Here is a 19,468-nt window from a genome sequence, read left to right on the forward strand (position 1 = left end):
AAATAAAAGAAGCTAAAACACTATTAAGACGTTTGATTTCCCACAATTCACGCCCACAAAAGTGGAAAACTGGGAAATCAGAAGAGTCAAAACGTTTCGAACGACGAAAAAACGGAAAAATTTTCAAAATTGAAGATGGCTAACGACGATCCGAAGGCATGGATGTCCGTTGGTTATGGGTACGCAGACGATTTAATACCAAAATTTAACGGCCAGGACAAGAGCTATTCGGTAACAAAATTCGTTCAAGAAATTGAAGATAACGGCGAAATTTTTCAATGGACGCCGCTTCAGCAATTAATCATAGCGAGGAGGTCACTCACGGGTACGGCGGCGTTGTGGCTCCGGTCGGAACGACCATTCAGGACTTGGGAGGAGTTGAGACAGGCTATTATTAAAGAATTTCCGGATACATTAGATCAAAAAACCGCTCATGAACTTATGAGTGCTAGAAAGAAGAAGCCGGAAGAGTCATGCATTGACTATATGCTCGTCATGAAGGAGCTTGGAAAACGTGGCAAAATGCCCAATTACGTTGCCATTAAATACATTGTCGACGGAATTACAGGCGAAGAAACTCACAAAATTATGTTATACGGTGTGACGACTTACTCGGATCTCAAAGAAAAACTTCGTATTTACGAAACTCTGAAGGAAAAGATAAATAAAAAGCGAGAAGTACGTAGCCAGCTACCTACTGCTGATGTGTCGACAAAAGTTCGAGTGATGAGATGTTACAGCTGCGGGGAAAGAAGCCATCATTCGAAGGAATGTCCTCATAAACATCTTGGGCTGAAGTGTTTTAAATGTAATGGTTTCGGCCATATTGCACCGCAATGCAAAGTCACGGAAACAGCCGAAGGGGTTCCGAGTACATCACGAAGCGGACCGAATGTTGCCGACCAATCAGGTGCAAGTTTCGTCCGACGTCAGCAGTCTTCATTCCGACAAGTTGGTACAAGTGGTGCAAGATCGCAAGATGGTGGTGTAAATGGACCAAAGCGCACGATGTTCAATTCGGATGTCACATATTCGCCGGTTGATAGTGGCAGCATTGATGTTCCGCATAATTGTCACGATGTTCATACTGTTTCGAGTGTGATAGATGACGGACTTGACGTTTCGACAAACTGTCAGGAAGTAAACAAGAACAAAAGTCTCAAGTTACAAAAACCGCGGAAAATAATAAGTATACTGAATAATTCAACAAGCGCTTTGATAGACACTGGTAGCGAGGTGAACTTAATTTCTCAAGAGTTTTATGTGTCAATCGGATCACCAAAATGTGAAGACGATCCATTATCTTTGTTCGGACTCGGTCAGGCGAAGGTGCAGTCCATGGGAACGGTTACTGTTTCGGTGACGATTGATGAACAGATCTATTATGACGTAATTTTCCATATAGTGCCTAATGTTTCTATGCCGTATACCGTGATAATAGGGCAAGAATTCTTAAAAAATGTTACTTTAATTATGAAAAACGGCAATATAGTGTTTTTGCCATTAGATGATAACTGGATAGGACCCATGACTTGTTTTTTTTCAGATATTGCTTATACAATAGGTAGCGATATTGATAAAAATATTGCTAATCAGGTGATGCATTTTGTTAATAGCTATAAGCCGCAGAAAGTCAAAGATTCGCCAGTTCAGTTGCGTATTGTCTTAAAGGATGATGTTCCAGTAGCTCAGCGACCACGCCGGTTGGCTATTACAGAACAGAAAGAAGTTGAACGGCAGGTAGAACAGTGGCTGAAAGACGGAATTGTTCAAGTAAGTTGGTCAGAATATGCAAGTCCTTTGGTGCTAGTTAAGAAAAAAGACGGTACAGTTCGAATTTGTGTAGATTATAGACTAATTAACAAAAAAATGGTAAAGGACGAATATATATTTTGACTGTTGTTGATGCCTTTACTAAATTCACATGGATATTTCCTACAAAAAGCACAACCAGCAGAGAGGTAATTGCCAAATTACAGATTCATCAACAAGTGTTTGGCAACCCTAAAAGAATCATAACCGACAGAGGTACGGCGTTTACAAGCGGAGAGTTTAGAACTTATTGTGCAGATGAGAAGATTGAGCATGTCACCATAACTACTGGGATTCCCAGGGGAAATGGTCAGGTGGAGAGAATCCATAGAGTGATTATTTCAGTACTGACAAAGATGTGTATAGAGCAGCCTGGAAATTGGTACAAGCATGTAAGCCGTCTACAACAAGCACTGAATAGCACTTATCAGAGAAGTGTTAATGCTGCACCATTTGAGTTACTCCTCGGCACCAAAATGAGACTGAAATCTGATCCTGAGATTTTGAGTTTGATACAGCAAGAGAACCGGGATATGTACAACGAGAACAGGGAAGAACTTCGGAAAAAGGCGAAAGAGCAAATATTGAAAGTTCAAGAAGAAAATAGACAAAATTTCAATAAAAGACGAAAGAAAAGTCGAGTCTATGAAGTCGGAGATATTGTGGCTATTCGACGGACGCAATTTGGAGCTGGCATGAAGCTGAGGCCTAAGTATTTGGGTCCTTATCGTGTCACAAAAGTGAAGAGAGATAGATATGACGTGAGCAAAGTGAACTCTTCAACAGAAGGACCAAATCGAACGTCTACCGCTCCTGATTCTATGAAGCCTTGGCCTGGCGTGGGCGTTGATGATGCATCAGTCGGTTCATCAGTAGATTAATTAGTAATATGCAACGATTGGATTGTATTTATGTTTTGTTCACCAGGAGTATCTATTTCGTTTAAGTTTTGTAATTATTAAAGAGTTGGATTATGTTCTTTTGCTAAGTGATTGTCTGAGGGCAGACAATTTTCAGGACGGCCGAGTGTGGGGATGAAAGTGGACCTACATAATGCCATAAGAAATTATATCAGGGCCCCAATTCTGCTATTTACAATGGCCGATGAATTAATGAAATTTGGCTTAAAATGTCAATTTTCGTATTCTCAAGCATTTTTCTACACAATTGGAAACTCAGTGCGGGACGGTACAATTAAGGTCAATACAATTACCTTCCAATAATTGTGTTAGCAAAATGCTTAAGAGAATAAGAATAATTTCAAATTTAATCCAATTGCTATTCATTCATCGGCCATTGTAAATAGCAGAATCGGGGCCCAGAATAAGTCCAACGATAGAGTGTGAAAGAGTATAAAATATCCACAAAAGCAAATTTCCACGTTTATTATATTATTAGGGATTTATTTCAAAGGCCAAAGACAATCACATAGATTGAATTACTGTTCTTCAGGTCATCGTAAATGTGGGCTCTAGAGTTATTGATTTCACACAAATTATTTAAAACAATAAACAACATTTTCTAAAAGACTCCTTTCCATTCCTTCGATCCATTCCTTCTGTAACTACCAGCGCGAATAATAGACAGATATTTCATTTACAACGCAGATCATTGTCACAAAAGAGAGACAATTATGTTGTGTTTACGTTTGCCTTCCTTGTCACTCTCAGGGCAATAGTCGTAGTACGTACCAACACGGATCAAGTTTAGATGGGGCGATACCGACGGCTCATAAACCATACCACCACTCGAAATATAGCTTTATTCTCTACCAATAAAGTTTTAAATCAAATCTCACATTGAAACATTGTTTCATTTCGTGTGCCAAACTGATACCGGCGGAGACAGCTGTGTGCAGTGATAGACACAACACGTTTTTACTTTTTTTGTACCTAAGTGATGGAGATTTTGCAGGAATTACCTGTAGACAAGTGGCCAGAATTACGAGAGAAATTAAAAAAACTATGGCCGCTTAACTTACCTGGTTATTACACTTTATATATTAATTTAAAGTATCCGAAATTGAGAGAAGCTTTTCATTTCAAAGTGTATTGCCCGGATGGGGATGTGGAGAATGGATTTCTGGGCTTTTTTGATATTAATGTAAGTACGATTTTTGTTTAATAACACTGGATTAAACTGTAGATGGGAATGTTGTATTTTTCTCGACTAAATAATGTTGAGTTAATAGACAGTATAACGATGATAATGCTTAACAGTTTAAACCTTAAACCCAATGCGAAATCGCAATAGCTTCTATATAAATAAAAACAAAATTTATAAGGAAATTTTAGGCAGATGGTTTTAGAATTAAATACGAGGTTGCAATATATATTATGGTTATACAAATTTAGTCACTGTCTCACCCTGTCATTGTCAAAGCGAAGACATATCACGCCGGACGATTACAATGACAAATAAGATGCAGTTTAACATGTGTCAAATCTTCTGCAATAGACCGCCTTAGAATAAAAGATAACTAATTGACTTAAAAATAAATTTAAAATTGATTTTCAGTGTTTTTTTAGTCCACAATAGTAAGTTATTATAATTGCAATAACCCCTGACAAGGAATCTGCCTTAGTAATTCCGTGGCATTAAAGTGATGCGGTAATTCGTAGATTATTTTTTTTCAATTAAAAAGGACCCTAAATGTTATACAATGGATTAAAAGTAAAATATAGTAGCAAGGAGCATAATATATCTCTTTCTTTAACCCATAAAATATTCGTTAAATGTTTCACGCCTAGACGCCGTTTCCTGTTCGTTCAAGTGCATTATCATTAAGATAAAGTTAATCCGATCTTCATATAAAAAAACGATGTACCATAAAGTATTTAACACTAAATTCCTCAGTGATAAGTGTATCTATACAGATAAACTGTTTTAGTAGCAGATCGACGTGCAACTATCTCTTTTTTATAGTACCTAATCATTTTTTACTAAATCTTACTCATTCTGCCTTTCTAGCCAAGTGGCATTCCTACAATCGTTTAAGTCAGTAGAAAACGCTCTAATATATGGAAATGACAGGTCAAGGTCACGTGACTTTTAGACGTAAAGTGTCATTTTGATACATTTGAGCGTTTTCCATTGGAAACTATTGTAGATATGTCACTTGGCTAGAGAGGCTGCTGAACCATATCAGAGCTGTGAATGGGCGATTGCAGATTTCATGATTCTTAGAATATTTTCCTTCACTGTCTATCAACATCGGTGTCTTTAAACAATTAAGAAAGTACATATAAGTTTCAAAAAGCCACATTGTCGCTATGCCTGCAATGGGATTGAACCTACCTCTTTTATACAAATCCATGCATAGAACTATATTTGATTCCAGACACAAAAAAGCGTCGTGCTATTCTCTGTCAAAGAAGACACGAGTAAAATAGAAGAAGCTTTATTAAAAACTAAAGTATTGGATCGTAGCAAGAAGGTCTGTTACGATATAGTCACCTCCCTGACAGCGAAAATCTTCACGCGACTAAAAGGGACGAATGGCTTCGAAATATGCGAGATTTATCCAGCTGATATGCACTATTTGGTTGGCACCACTGGACCTTTCAAGGATTTGAGGTTTGTATTGATTAAATTGAATATTATGAATTGGAATGAAATTAGGAATGTTTTAATACCGTTCGGATTTCGATTTCGAATGTCCTTTTCATAAAAATATTTCTTGAACCTAATGCCTAAAATGAGTTCGACTGAAACGCGGGCGTGAAATAAGGTCTTTTGATTTTTTTCAGTCAGTAATTGCCTATTACCTCTCTTTGCAGAGCCCCTGACAACACATATCTATCACGAGTAAAAGAAGAACACATTCAGAGAGTTGACGAAACCTGGCCTTATCAGCACTCATCATCACACTTCTACTTCTCAACTCTCGCCGCTATCGGCTTGTCATACGGTCTATATTCGTCTGACACGCACGAACTTATATCATGGATATTTATTAACGAAAACTGCTTCTTATGTCATTTCTATTGTGAAGAAAAATTCAGAAAACGTGGGTATGGAGAGTTCGTCTTGAAATCTGCGGCCAATGACCTTTTGAAAGATGGAAACGACGTATATTGCTATACAGTGCCTGGCAACGAAAAACCACAGACGATATTAAAAAAACTTGGTTTCGTTCGGATTGATGATTCAGCTTTTGTAATGGTTGACAATCCTGGAAAAAATAATTAGAACAATTTAATTGGTTATGTTACAGCTAGATACAAGGACGACGCTTTTGCTAAGTCAGACCTGAGCTGGGTCTCGACTTCGACCCCAAGACATGTTTATTTTTTTTAAATCGCGACTTCCTTATTTTATAAGGCACATGAAAATGTGGGTCCTGCGCCGGATCTATCTGTCGCCGAATGTGATAAATGTATTGTGACAAATGATTTAACTTATTTAAAATATAAATTATTTAAATAAATATACAGCTCGATATAACGAAACAATGACAGTTTGATTTCTGTGCCTTCCCCATTTTTTTTCAAAATAGAAGTTAATTTATTTAAAGTTGGTCGCAAAGCTAGCACTTATAACAAAATATACGTATACTTAATATCCATTTCCCCATCCTTCTTCATCAGCCCGACAAACTCTACAACAAAGCACGCTGTCACCCAGCATATCGGGATGTAAAACACGTAAACAAAACCGAAATACTTACTTAAAAATAAATATCACCAAGTATGTAAGTCATTATTTCAAGATTCTAGACTGTTACATACAATTTTTTCATGCAGCGAAATATAATGAAACAGAGATTCTCTCTTACCTATATCGCAAACTCTATGCTACTAACAACGCGACGGCAACACGAGACCTATTTTCCAACGGCCTATATACCAACCTACCTGATAATATCTACGTCAACAATATACCGATTATCTTCACAATGATCCGGATATGTATTTTCCTTTGAATTTTCCTCAATTGCTCCAATTAATACGTACGTATAATAAGACGTTTCAATTAAATAATTGCCAAGAATCTTGATTGATAACAGTAGGTATTATCTCTATATCCTTGAAAAGCCATTGTTGTGCCTTCACATATTTTTTATTGGAGAATGCAATTAATGACGTCTCTCCCACGACAGTTTATTATTTGTATGTGTATAGAAAGCTGATATAAAAAGACCTCTTGTCCTGTGTAAGTCAGTCAGTGATTAGATCGTGTCAGAAATTATTGTAACGAAAATGTCTCGTCTTGGGGTGAGTTTTGCTTCTGTTTTTATTTAATCTTTTCAAATATTTAATAACTAACTGTAACAACTCCTTTTACTATCTAGATTGTATCAGCCTATAATAAGGCATGCATTTGTTTGAAGCACTCTAATTTCTTTTGTCCTATACCTCTCTTGTATTTCTCTCCTTTATTCTATCATATTTTTTTATTAAGGGAGATTGTAGCTAATTATATAGTTACCTAATTGGTAAGCAAACTAAACTGTGGTTTGCTTTTCTAATGTTTTTGCATACTCAAGTATCGGCAATCGGCATCCTTTAGTTAGGCTAAAGGATGCCGATTTTATACTGTGTCTTGATAAACTGCATATTATGATAATCTCCTGAACATACAGAAATAACAAGATTATCAATACCGGATATTATATTTTCAATTTGAAACTTTCAAACTCCACAATTACTAAGTTTTTTAGCGATAGCACGAGCCAGAATATTGAAGAAACTTTTATAATTATTTATATACCATATAATTTATCTATAAATTTAATTTTATTTACAATATATTTTTTAATTACAAATCAAAGAACAAGTAAAAAACAACTCTACTTTTTCCCAGATGTTCGCTTGCCTCCTGATGGTAGTCGCTGTGGCGTTGTGCGCAGACTTACCCAAACCACCGGAATTGCCCAAGGACGCAGCACAAGGCGCTGAGCACCGACCAGAGCTCCCTCGCCGCGACCAGCAAATGCCGCAGCGCCCTGAAGGACCTCACCAAGACATGGCTCGCGGTGACGGCAGACCAGAACTCCCCAAGGGCGAGACCCCCAAACCCGACGCTAAACCTCCCCAAAAGAGCTAAGACAACGCTAGACCAAAGCTATCCAATGATACGATTTTAGTATAAATTTTTGTAAATTGATAAAGCATAATAAAATCAGTTGCAACTGTTTCATTTGTTTATTTTTCTTTACTTTTTGCGATTGCGATTTTATTACATTTTGTTACCTGTTTGTTTGGTCCCAAATAATCCTATCAGATGTTAGGTTTTTTGCCTTGATTCCACTTACTATTTGAATCATCCCAACCTAACCTGTTTATTTTTGTTATCCGAGTCAAAACCTCAGAAGTACAAAGACGAAAAGCAGAGACGTAAAACCTCTGGCTAATGATTATTTAGTACCATGGGATCGTGACAGGAACTATCGCTGATGTCCAGAACACGACGGATAGCCGAGTGGTTGAGGCCACCACAAAAAACCTACTGAGCGGGACGTGTCGCGGGTTCAATCCCCACGGGTATCTTTGTGCATGTGATTTGTACGTTTCCATAACCCCCGCGAAACAAAGATTAAATTCCATACTGCGGGAGTCATTTTCCAATATTCATACTACTCTTGTATGTATATATGAATAATGTTTTTAATTACACAAGAACTATGCCTACGCTATAATTAGTTTCATGAACGATTAATAAAATGACAAGAAATGAAACCGGATTGGATGCAAACTAATTGTGTTTACGATGGTCACGCTGATGATGAATTCAGCTAATTGTATGGGTATTCATTTCATGACAATTATTCAATATTCAATATATTATTAGATATAATTATAATAGGGTATTTGACTAAAAAATCGAAGTAATCCGTCAGAACGGTTTGAATTGAATGTTTCTTTTATCACATTATCAAAAAGTTAGATTATACATTTAGAAGAAGATTAAAAGCAATTGAGATATTAAATGTATGGTATAGTTACCGGCACTGATCTTGAGCGCTCGGTGGAAGAGTGGGGATTGCTTTGCGGATCGAAAAATAAAACGCCAATCAATGCATGAAACTGCAGCAAAGAACGAATTTCAACCAATCACAAGTGACGGCGATGCTCTGCGCACCAATCACTGCACTTTATCCGCCCCGCGCCTCACTTCATACCGCAAAAGGGACCTAAGAAATCACTTCTGCGCAGGCGAAGGTCAGCGCTCAAGATCCGTTCCGGTAACTATACTGGGGACAAAAATGTCACATGAGATTTTTTTTACTAAAAAACAAGCTTCCATTGATTTGGAGATCTGTCCGTCGGAGTAAGCCTACTTTTTGTTTACCAGTACCGTAATTTATTAAATATCGGTTTACTCTTTATAGTCACGGGATCACTTCATGTGAAGAGAGTGTCCCCGTGCAAGCCTTTAAAAAGGACCGGGTCCTTTTTAAAGGCTTGCACGGGGACACAGGTCCAACATGTAGAGGCCTTGTTGAGAATTTTAATCTAATATGTGATGGGGTATCTACTAGGGATCATTCATCTCCGCTCTATGGGAGAACGAACATGAAGAATCCAAAGTAAATACAAAACTATTGCAAGAATGTGTGTATGAACAATTAGGCTATTATATTATGTGTGTTATAAGTTATGTGGACCAGTTAGTTGGATTTTCCAGAAAACTATGACACCTGCCTCTCTACACATGGTAATGTAAATAAATTGGCAGGCGGTGACTCGCCACTCACTAGATGGGCCCCCTATGATACCGTCACGATTGACAGCAGGTGGGCAACACCAGTGCGAGCGGCTAGGGGTGTAGAGAGGTGTGACACCGATTTCACCATCGCGGGTCACAGACCCGGAGCGGGTTTCCTCGTTATTACGCCATTAGACACTTCCACCCCCGAGCATATAGCTCTAGCGACCCCTCTCTAGCCAGCCAGTTAAGGCAAGAAAGAGCTGGGAGTCCCCATAAAGAGTGACCCCCTGGGGCATTCAGGCTCCGTTGTGTCGCTACTCACAAACAGCTCGCCACAAGCTGCCCTGCGGATGTATGCTCCTACATAGACCTTCAGATACATTTTTTATTTATATCTCAAGGTTTGAAAAAGCATACTAATATGCCCTCTGGTCTTGCGTTATTCCCATGAAGAGATAACGACTCGCCCTGAGGGATTCGGTTTACTTATTATTATAATGATATTTTAAGCCGATTTTAATTCCAGAATGGTCTTGGTATGTTCCTCGTAGCTATGGGGATAGAGTTAACTAGATAATTTAACTTGCCTTTGAATTGACATCATACGACGTGGCGTTTAGATGTGGATCATACAAACAACATATTAAACGCATTTTCTTCTACTTTCTTTTCCTAATTGACAAGGGCTTCATTGAAAACCTGGTTCATTGGCCTAGCCTTTTCCCTATGTTGCTTTTAACTATGTTGGGGTCGGCTACCAGTCCAACCGGTTTCAGCTAAGTACCAGTATTTTACAAGGAGCGACTGCCTATCTGACCTCCTTAACCCAGTTACCTGGGCACCCCTTGGTTAGACTGGCTGTCTTTTTCAAGCTTCTGACCACCTGTAACGACTGTCAAAGATCTAGGAATAACAGCCGGGACCCACAATTTAACGTGCCTTCCGAAACACGGTGGAACTCTTTATGACAAAGATGGTCACCCGTCTACGGACCAACCGCGTCAAGCATAGCTTAACCTGTGATCGAATCACTTATGCGGTTATAGCTAAGCCACGAGCTCCTCCATTGAAAACCTGGTTATAGAATGTAAATTAAAATAAAAGAAAAATGTATGTTTGCTTACATTTAATTATAAGACAGACTTTATTGGTCAATTTTGAAATATTTACATGACATTGATCAGTCCAAAGCTCGTTAAAACTGCCGCTAACCATTTCTATGGTGAAAAGAGAAATGGTTGTAGATATTTGATAATCTATGACAATAAGGTATCATCACTGGTCGATCGTTGCTTCAATTACTCTCTTAGTGGATCAGCTTGCCCGCGCCGTAGCCGAGTCCGCCGTAGCCAAGACCGCCGTAGCCGGCACCGAGACCAGCGAGACCAGCTCCGTAGCCGCCGAGTCCTCCGATTGCCACCGCGGGTCCAGCGATCGCACCACCGCCGCCGAGCAGAAGGGCTCCGTCTTGAGCGTTCCTTGCTACAGTGTCAGCAACCGCTTGGGCCTGAGCAGCGCTGGAGGCGACGGCAGCAGCCTGGGCGCGCGCTGCGTTAGCAATACGGGTGGCTTCAACGGCGCGGGTGTTAGCGATAGCAATGGCCTGCACACGGGCAGCGTTAGCTAAGCGGGCGGCTTCAGCAGCGCGCGCTGCTTCCAGGGCGCTGGCGGCACCGGCGCGTCTCGCGGCCTCAGCGGCGCGTGCATTTTCCCAGGCGGCGGCCTGAGCGCGCTGGATGTTGGCAACACGCGCGGCCTCGAGAGCGGCGGCGTTGTTGGCGGCGTAGGCGGAGCCGGCGCGGGCGGCGGCCTCAGTGGCGCGCGCTCCCTGGATGGCGGCGGCGGCGGAGTTGGCGATCTGTGCGGCCTGCACGGCCTGCGCGTTCTGGATGGCGCTGAGCTGCGCGGCGCCGACGGCGGCGGCGTTGTTGAGCGCGGCGCCGGAGCCGATGCCCGCTCCTCCAGCGAAGCCGCCAGCCGCCAGCGCGGCTCCGGCCAGACCAGCGCCCGCTAGACCTGCTCCCGACAGTCCCACACCACCGAGTCCTCCGTAGCCGCTAGCAATCACAGGGGCGTAGCCCGACTGCTGCGCCCGAGAATCTGCTACTTTTCCTATTGTAAGAAGAAGGTTGTGTTAATTATTATGTCTTTAATGCAGATTCGTATTGTTTAATAAGTTCAATTTTACCATCTGCGATAACTTCACACGCCACAGCAACGACAAAGAAAATCTGAAAATAATGATACACGTCAGTGATATTTTCTGCTCGTTAAAGTAATAAATAAAAAAGTGAAGAAAGACAACATCCTCCGTTAAAAAATGGTAAGCTAGACTAGGAATCATGCTAAATTTTCGTTTGCCAATCTATTACGAAATCAGAAAAAATCCCAGCAAATACAAGCAATAACTGAATTACTGGTCGCGACATGCAAATAAGGTGAGTTAAATAACACTGGTTATGAGAGTATTGAGACGCTACAAAATGAAATATGCAATGTTACACGTTACACAATTGTTAACGCGAATCCGCAACTATACAAAGATTTAAATACTACATATTAATTTAATTTTAATTGTGAGTTGGCCCGATGACGAACTATCAATTTTGGCCTTAAATTTATTACTCTCTGATATTTATATAAATAGTACTTGCATTATTAGCTTTCAATAAGCATCTCTTATAAATGAAAGTATAAGTTTTTCAATAAAAAATATCCTTCTCCTTTCCCAATAATAAACAAATTAATCTGAAGATGGATTTATGATTTTGGAGACACATTTTTGGGGAAAATTCCAAATTCATTCTCGAATGCTTTTGAACAGTTTCGGTAAAATCGTTTCCATAATAATAAACATAAAAGCACACATTTTTACAATATTATAGGTACAGATAAAGTCAATACATTGCATTATTGATAATTATAATTAGTTCTGATGTCTCATCTTACCGTAAGTCGAGACATCGCTAAGTTTGTGTCGGTTGCTCGCTACGATACCACCAAATTGGACTGCTAACTGTAATTGTTGTGGCTACCAGCGCTCGCATGCACTTTTATACTGCGCCAAAATTATTAACATCACATTAACAATGCTAAATAGCTTGTCGAAGCCGCCCCATTTGAATATCATTAGGTACCTGTAACTTGAAGACAGCTATTGAACGCAGGTTCAATATTTCGGTAGTTGCTCACAATGTTTTATAACTGGGAGTTTATAATTAAATATTCGTGCAACAATATGCTTTAGACACGATTGTTTGTGTAATTGAATTATGTATCTATCTGTTGAGTTTAGAATAGTTTTGCACGAATACTTTACAGGAAACATGTTGTGCAATTCAGAGTTTGGGCGAATGAAGCAACAGCTCTCGCAAAAACAAGGAAGGAACTCGGGGTGAGTTTAGTCAGTGCTGATATATCCCCAAACCTTGTTATGTTCTCAGGATAAAAATTGCTTCTTTTTCCGTACGTTTGTATTACAACTGAATGTCAGAATGTAAGCCGCCCTTACGCCCCTAACGTAGCTTAACACACCTTTCATTAAGACACCCCTTAACATTTGACGGCTTTCTCACGATGTTTTCCTTCTCCGTCTTTAGAAAGTGTCAAAATACACGCTGGTGTATAGTAGTACTGGTGCATATAGATGCATAAAAAAATATGCAAAGATGATTAATATGATAAATTTGCAAAGATTGATGAAAAATAAAGCGGAACTAGGTACACTCAGTAGTTCCGTGCCTAAGTTGACAGGTCTCATACTTTCAGTGCGTGTGGTCTGTAATACCTAGCTGCGTAACCAAAGAGCATTTACATACATGTTATGCCTAGTGTAATACATTGTGTGGTTACCAGATGCAGAGAATGAAGGTAATTAAACTACGAACCATGTAACTGACAATGGTGTTCTTTATAAAATGCAAGGACGATTCTATCCGTGATCGGAGGGCTGGAGTTCTTGCCATTTTAAGTTGAAATTTCATGTGGTACTAGATGCAAGTATACTTTAAAAAGAAATTGCAAAGCGCTTGGTCGACTCCTCCTTGGAAGACCAGCCATTCCCTGGGTAAGTTTCCCGTCTTTGACAGTGATGATGTTTTTTTTAATGAAGTCTTCTTTGACGCTTTTTTGTGGAAAGTATATTATTTTACTTTCTATTAGTATATAAGTAAGTTTTAGTTAACCAAATCTCATCTACGGTCCATCCTTTCCCAATTTTTAACCTCCGACGCAAAAAAGTCGTGTCTCATTTTGATGTGTATATCATAGCTCACAAACGGATAGAGCGTTATGAATTGAGTTTGTTTTGTATGAAATTTGAATTATGCGCAAGTGTTCTTAGATATTAGGAATTTTCGAAGTTATGAAGGGTTGAAAGTTTGGTAGACTTATTAAATGTCTGAAAATACCTCTATTGATAACTTAATCAAGGGTCTTCTTCGCTTCGTTTGGTGAGAAAATGCAATATGTGAACCCGATTTTCATGGGAGAGTACCTATTACTACATCTCAGTCTTTGCACTTGCACTAGAAATAATTTAACATAATTTCAGTCATTTACCGATAATTCGCACATATTTTCCATAGCCTCTATATTATTATAGTTCTGGTAATAAAATTCTGAACGCCTGCAACAGTATGCATAGCAATTACATTCTGAATTGATAAATACTAGGCATTATGAAAAGACAATACTTGACGAAAAAGAAATGTATAAGTAAATGTATATTCCTCCATTCTTCTTTTGTCATTTTACTAATTTCATATGGCAGAAAAATATGTATCTGGGATGACAAACTTTCGAATGATGAATTGCTACACACCGACGAGCAAATGCGAGAGCCTTTGCAAGGCTGCTCAGGTTTATTAAATAAGACCCTGAAACTACCCGTTTCCTCCCCTTAGATAGTGAGTGTCCATAGGATTTACCGAAACTTACGAAAACAGAAGGGGTGAAAAACTGAAATTCTTCAAAACAACGACTCTCTCGTCTCAACTGTAGGTAACTGGCGCCAGCGGTCGACGCTGTCGGGTCAGCGCTAGTTAGCAAAATTTGGGATCAGCACCAGTTCCTTTTTCTTGTTGCGGAGAAATCGTCATGGACCCTCTCGGGGGAGAGGACGGGTAGTGTCAGACTCTTACTGACTTAATCTAACCGGGTGACGTCAGCGGCGTTTGGTACCGACCCGTGGAGTTGCATTGCACTACTACACGTGCCGGGAACAGCACTCCTGCTTGGGGTCTCAAAAGGTTGCAGTGGGCCCTTTTCAGTGCCTACTTGCGTACAGTGACTTATGTAAGACTATACCTCAGATGTTGGTCCTCAACCACACTCTATTATCGCTTTTGATGCTTTCTGCATTGACGTCAGCAACTTAATTTTAACCATAGTTACGTATTCCATTGATCTACTATAACATTAAGATATAATCAAGAGAACTCCGGAATACTTTTGAAGAAGGTATTTTATCGATGACAGTGCCTAAACGCCGGCAACTGGCTAAAAATAACAAAAAAAAAATGCCTCTCCTGATTAAATTTTAAACAGTTCAACCGATTCTTATCAAACATGTGTAAGAACGATTACTTTTAATGTCTTTAATATGCTGAAGTGGCTGTTCCTTGCAAAATAACAACGCCTTTGCAACGATCAAGCGTTTGTTGGTCATCCATACAGTACCTAATTAGGTGGAAAATGGCCGGCATTTGGTGTCAATTAGTTAGTAGTAATGAATATTGCTAATATCCGCTTTTTGATTACTACATTAGACAATTTTAAAATAAATTCAATAGGGATGGTGAGATTTTTTTTTATAATAATGGATACGAATTTTTTAATTTGGCCCGCAAACATAAATTGACCAAATTACAGTGAATGAAACTTACGCGTGACGTCACGATTGAGTATAAATTTTACTATATCGTTACGTCACAAGCCCCCTCTCCTAAACTTTAAAGCAGTTAATCTTTGTTAATTCTAGTTTATCTGAAAAAGGAAAAAATACGTGTCTCATACTTTTCAATTATCTAACTGAGGGACTAATGAGATTTTTTCTTTTTATACCCATTCATCATCCCTCTTATAATCCCTAGTAAGTTATAATACTAATGCTCTGGGAATTAACCTGCTTACGAATGAGCTACATTTCTTTTGTTGTGTTAAAATATTGGAAAATGTCTCGACCAAATGTTTTGTGGTATTGGTTGGTTGGTACACTTTGTACAATTGGGTTGTAATAAAATGGCGTCCTCCTCGAAGGATTACTTTAAAACTCATGCCATTTTAAGTCGCGATGGTTCTGCCAGAGCTCTCTCAACTCTGGCTTCAGGGATAAAGCCGCCTAGCCGGCCTAGTTTTCCTCAAGTTAAGATCATTACCTATGTACTACCTCGAAAAGAAGCTGCTGTTCCTCAAACATTACATTTCCTACCTACCTACATGAATAAACTATGCTATAAAACGAAGTGAAATTGATAAACTGTTTATAGTGTCATTCGTCATTTATAATGTTTAAGGCTAAATAAATTGCAGTGGACTTTTTAAACCCTGTATAGCTCAGAGGATTAAAAAAATTGACAATTATTTTGTGTAATGGTATTAATTATATATCGCAAATTTTTGAAAACGTTAGCATAGAAAGGTTTTATTGAAAAGATTAATGTAACATTAAAGTAACGTGAACTTTCAGATTTGGTAAACTCGGGTTTGTCTTCCCCAAAGCGACAAACAGGGGATAACCTTTACAGAACCAGACCTATATAGAGCGAAAATAGCCGACTATTTCAATTTACAATCAAAATGTTTGCCACCTCTCCTTTCTAAAGGCTTAAGAAAATGCGTAAACTTCTTGGTAATATTTATTTCAATGATTTGTTTTTTATTAATACATTCTGTACAGCCAGTCCACTGATAGTTTCCCTAGGAATCCTATCAGTTTTCTAGAGAACGTGGTTCTTTTAAATATCTCAAAAAATCGGCTTAACATACTCGTTGTAACATATTCAGCTAATGTAACAAGGATAGAATTAAAATAAGTGTCGGTGTTTGCTAATATTTAATTATAAGACAGACTTTGTTGCCAATTTTGAAATATTTACATGACGTTGATCAGTCCAAATCTCGTAAGTTCTGCCGCTAACCATTTCTTTAGAAAAAAGAGAAATGGTTGTAGATTTGTTTATCTATGACAATGGGGTAGGTATCATCTCTGGTCGATAATCGATCACTCACACCTTAGTGGTGGATCACCTTGCCGCCGTAGCCGAGACCTCCGTAGCCGAGTCCGCCGTAACCGAGCCCGCCGTAGCCGTAGCCGGCAGCGTAGCCGAGACCGCCGAGACCTCCGAGACCGAGTCCGTAACCGCCGAGGCCGAGTCCGCCGACAGCCACCGCGGGTCCGGCGACCACGCCTCCGCCGCCGAGCAGCAGAGCTCCGTCCTGAGCTTGCCTGGCGACTGCGTCAGCAACAGCTTGCGCTTGAGCCGCGCTGGAGGCGACGGCGGCAGCCTGGGCACGCGCTGCGTTGGCAATGCGAGCGGCCTCTACGGCGCGGGTGTTGGCGATAGCAATGGCCTGCACACGGGCAGCGTTAGCTAAGCGGGCGGCTTCAGCAGCGCGCGCTGCCTCCAGGGCGCTGGCGGCACCGGCGCGTCTCGCGGCCTCAGCGGCGCGTGCATTTTCCCAGGCGGCGGCCTGAGCGCGCTGGATGTTGGCAACACGCGCGGCCTCAAGAGCGGCGGCGTTGTTGGCGGCGTAGGCGGAGCCGGCGCGGGCGGCGGCCTCAGTGGCGCGCGCTCCCTGGATGGCGGCGGCGGCGGAGTTGGCGATCTGTGCGGCCTGCACGGCCTGCGCGTTCTGGATGGCGCTGAGCTGCGCGGCGCCGACGGCGGCGGCGTTGTTGAGCGCGGCGCCGGAGCCGATGCCCGCTCCTCCAGCGATGACCGCGGGGCCGGCCACCACACCAGCTCCGTAGCCGGCGCCAGCTGCCAGCGCGGCACCAGCCAGGCCCGCGCCGCCGTAGCCTCCGTAGCCGCCGGCGATCACCGGGGCGATGTAACCAGACTGTGCTGCATGGGAATCTGCTACTTTTCCTATAATATCAAAAGGATTTTATATTAGTACTTGTTTTAATCTTGAAATTGGCGTTAAGATCATATAACTAATAGGTTATCTAGGTGCTTACCGTCTGCGATGACTTCATACGCCACAGCGATGACAAAGAAAATCTGAAACAAAATTGTGCGACTTAGTAATTTGTTAAGTACCGTCCCATAAAAAGGTCACTATTTTTAGACTGAAGTATAAAATTAAGAACTATTCATTTAAATGCATTCTGCCATTGTCCCATCACTTCAGCGATCGCCGAGGGTTATATTCCGAGGGTGTTGAAAATATGCTCACAGTTATTTATTTTTTAATCACACAGCCTTTATCTAATATTTAATCCAGACTATTATAAGCTATGATGTCTCATCTTACCGTAAGTCGAGACATCGCTAAGTTTGTGTCGGTTGCTCGCTACGATACCACCAAATTGGACTGCTAACTGTAATTGTTGTGGCTACCAGCGCTCGCATGCACTTTTATACTGCGCCAAAATTATTAACATCACATTAACAATGCTAAATAGTTGGTCGAAGCCGCTCCATTTGAATATCATTAGGTACCTGTAAAAACTAATCGGCAAGCGTGCCTTGTTGGTACAAGTTGTACACAATCGGAGCCCGCTCAAGATATCAGACCATGTCGGATGCGCGCGCCGCGTATCCCTTGCGAGTAAACCTCGGCCATTGCACTACGTATGTTTAGACTAAGCACACGCTTGTATAGGTGATTTAGTTCGGCCATTCAAGAATTAAACTCCGAAATTTGAAGCTAAGACGTCTTTAGTCCTTATGTGCTAACGTTGGAGATGCAAAGGCCCAACCAAGTAACTTCATCAATGATTTTTTTGCTAGGCGGCTGGGTGCATACGAAGTAGGTAAACATGAAGCAGTTCTCATTATATCTTAACATTACCTTAAGAACAAGGTCTATAGAAGTTTGTGGAAGCTACAAGTATTACATCTGCACGCTTCTTGCAATATAGGTCAAGTAGACAAATCTAGGTCGACGTGTAAACGAACGATTATACATGTGTTTCGTTCCATACATATTCATACAGCAAGTTTTACTTCTGTTAGGCAGCAACGAATAAAGTCGAGTATATTGCTTCACGTACATTCGTAGATACAGTAGAAACTAAGGATTACGATCACATCCTTTCCGGCACCAAATCAGAATACAATATTACGAAACAACCGATAAAGCGTAATTTGCGCGTCGATATTGAATTTCATCTCCTTAGTTCGTTGCCTCGATAATTATCATGAAAATCATATGCAAATTAGCGCGTGAATTATCGCTTTATCAGCTGTTGCAGCTGATGCAAATGTTGTTTATGTTGCGTGTGCGGTGTTCCGACGTGCTAGTGACGTCACTGGCCGCTTGTCCGAACCACATGTCAAACAGCAAACAGCTGGATTACGTACTGAGTATGAACAAAAACTCCGGTGCCTGTAAAAAAATTAGCGGTCGACGGTTGCTCCCATTGCGTGTCATTGGTATTCTAGTTGAGTAATACGAATTTACAAAACGATTATTTGATAAACTGCTTGAGTGAACAATAAATCAGTACTGTATATAATTATTAAAGTTTAGCATTTGTTTATGTTTTGGCAACCGACCTGCTTTTGTCACAAAACAGCTGTTTGATTACATTGTGCGCTGCGCAGTGAAACATACAAGGATCGCTTACTATTTCTGTTAAAGCTTATTAGAAGTTTGATTTTATTCATCTATAAAATATTTTTTTTTCGTGTAAAATATGTTTATTGCAAATTAAGAACGATATAATTCATAATAACATAAACATCTGGTTTAATTTTAAAGGTTGTAGACACGTATACAACTGCAGTAATAATCGATATCGAAATTTTTCGCAGTGATGTAAAAGAAGAATACA

At 40.3% G+C, this 19,468-nt stretch overlaps 4 protein-coding genes across 5 annotated transcripts; 2 read left to right on the top strand and 2 right to left on the bottom strand.

Annotated features, from left to right (window-relative positions):
* Positions 1-116: 116 nt before the first annotated feature.
* LOC113503545 lies at positions 117-2,244 on the top strand. 2 transcript variants are annotated; one of them, XM_026885582.1, is made up of 2 exons: positions 117-1,389; positions 1,617-2,244. In XM_026885582.1, exons 1-2 carry the CDS (start codon positions 136-138, stop codon positions 1,620-1,622), a joined length of 1,260 nt encoding a protein of 419 aa, XP_026741383.1. In that variant the 5' UTR covers positions 117-135; the 3' UTR covers positions 1,623-2,244. The 2 variants fall into 2 exon arrangements, with proteins under 2 accessions (XP_026741383.1, XP_026741378.1); XM_026885577.1 differs by having other exon boundaries at positions 117-1,341; positions 1,624-2,244.
* Positions 2,245-3,112: 868 nt separating this feature from the next.
* On the top strand, positions 3,113-6,263 carry LOC113503606. Its single transcript, XM_026885657.1, has 3 exons — positions 3,113-3,915; positions 5,153-5,388; positions 5,592-6,263. Exons 1-3 carry the CDS (start codon positions 3,712-3,714, stop codon positions 6,001-6,003), a joined length of 852 nt encoding a protein of 283 aa, XP_026741458.1. The 5' UTR covers positions 3,113-3,711; the 3' UTR covers positions 6,004-6,263.
* A 4,508-nt stretch (positions 6,264-10,771) lies between these two features.
* On the bottom strand, positions 10,772-12,573 carry LOC113501359 (spidroin-1-like). The gene is made up of 3 exons (XM_026882497.1): positions 12,415-12,573; positions 11,654-11,696; positions 10,772-11,577 (listed from the first exon to the last, which is right to left on the bottom strand). Exons 1-3 carry the CDS (start codon positions 12,427-12,429, stop codon positions 10,772-10,774), a joined length of 864 nt encoding a protein of 287 aa, XP_026738298.1. The 5' UTR covers positions 12,430-12,573.
* A 3,515-nt stretch (positions 12,574-16,088) lies between these two features.
* Positions 16,089-18,066, bottom strand: LOC113500988 (spidroin-1-like). Its single transcript, XM_026881950.1, has 3 exons — positions 17,944-18,066; positions 17,648-17,690; positions 16,089-17,555 (listed from the first exon to the last, which is right to left on the bottom strand). Exons 1-3 carry the CDS (start codon positions 17,956-17,958, stop codon positions 16,699-16,701), a joined length of 915 nt encoding a protein of 304 aa, XP_026737751.1. The 5' UTR covers positions 17,959-18,066; the 3' UTR covers positions 16,089-16,698.
* Between the last annotated feature and the right edge of the window lie 1,402 nt (positions 18,067-19,468).

Source organism: Trichoplusia ni, chromosome 2, assembly GCF_003590095.1.
Source record: "Trichoplusia ni isolate ovarian cell line Hi5 chromosome 2, tn1, whole genome shotgun sequence".
Classification (NCBI taxonomy): domain Eukaryota; kingdom Metazoa; phylum Arthropoda; class Insecta; order Lepidoptera; family Noctuidae; genus Trichoplusia; species Trichoplusia ni.

Bases quoted from the DNA above. Each gene is read 5' to 3' on its own strand.
- LOC113503545 (XM_026885577.1), top strand. From the start codon at position 136: ATGGCTAACGACGATCCGAAGGCATGGATGTCCGTTGGTTATGGGTAC. The intron at 1,342-1,623 runs GGAACGGTTACT...AATAGCTATAAG, and splicing joins AGGCGAAGGTGCAGTCCATG to CCGCAGAAAGTCAAAGATTC.
- LOC113503606 (XM_026885657.1), top strand. From the start codon at position 3,712: ATGGAGATTTTGCAGGAATTACCTGTAGACAAGTGGCCAGAATTACGA. The intron at 3,916-5,152 runs GTAAGTACGATT...ATTTGATTCCAG, and splicing joins TGGGCTTTTTTGATATTAAT to ACACAAAAAAGCGTCGTGCT. The intron at 5,389-5,591 runs GTTTGTATTGAT...CTCTCTTTGCAG, and splicing joins GGACCTTTCAAGGATTTGAG to AGCCCCTGACAACACATATC.
- LOC113501359 (XM_026882497.1), bottom strand. The intron at 11,578-11,653 runs GTAAAATTGAAC...TTCTTACAATAG, and splicing joins GTGTGAAGTTATCGCAGATG to GAAAAGTAGCAGATTCTCGG.
- LOC113500988 (XM_026881950.1), bottom strand. The intron at 17,556-17,647 runs GTAAGCACCTAG...TTGATATTATAG, and splicing joins GTATGAAGTCATCGCAGACG to GAAAAGTAGCAGATTCCCAT.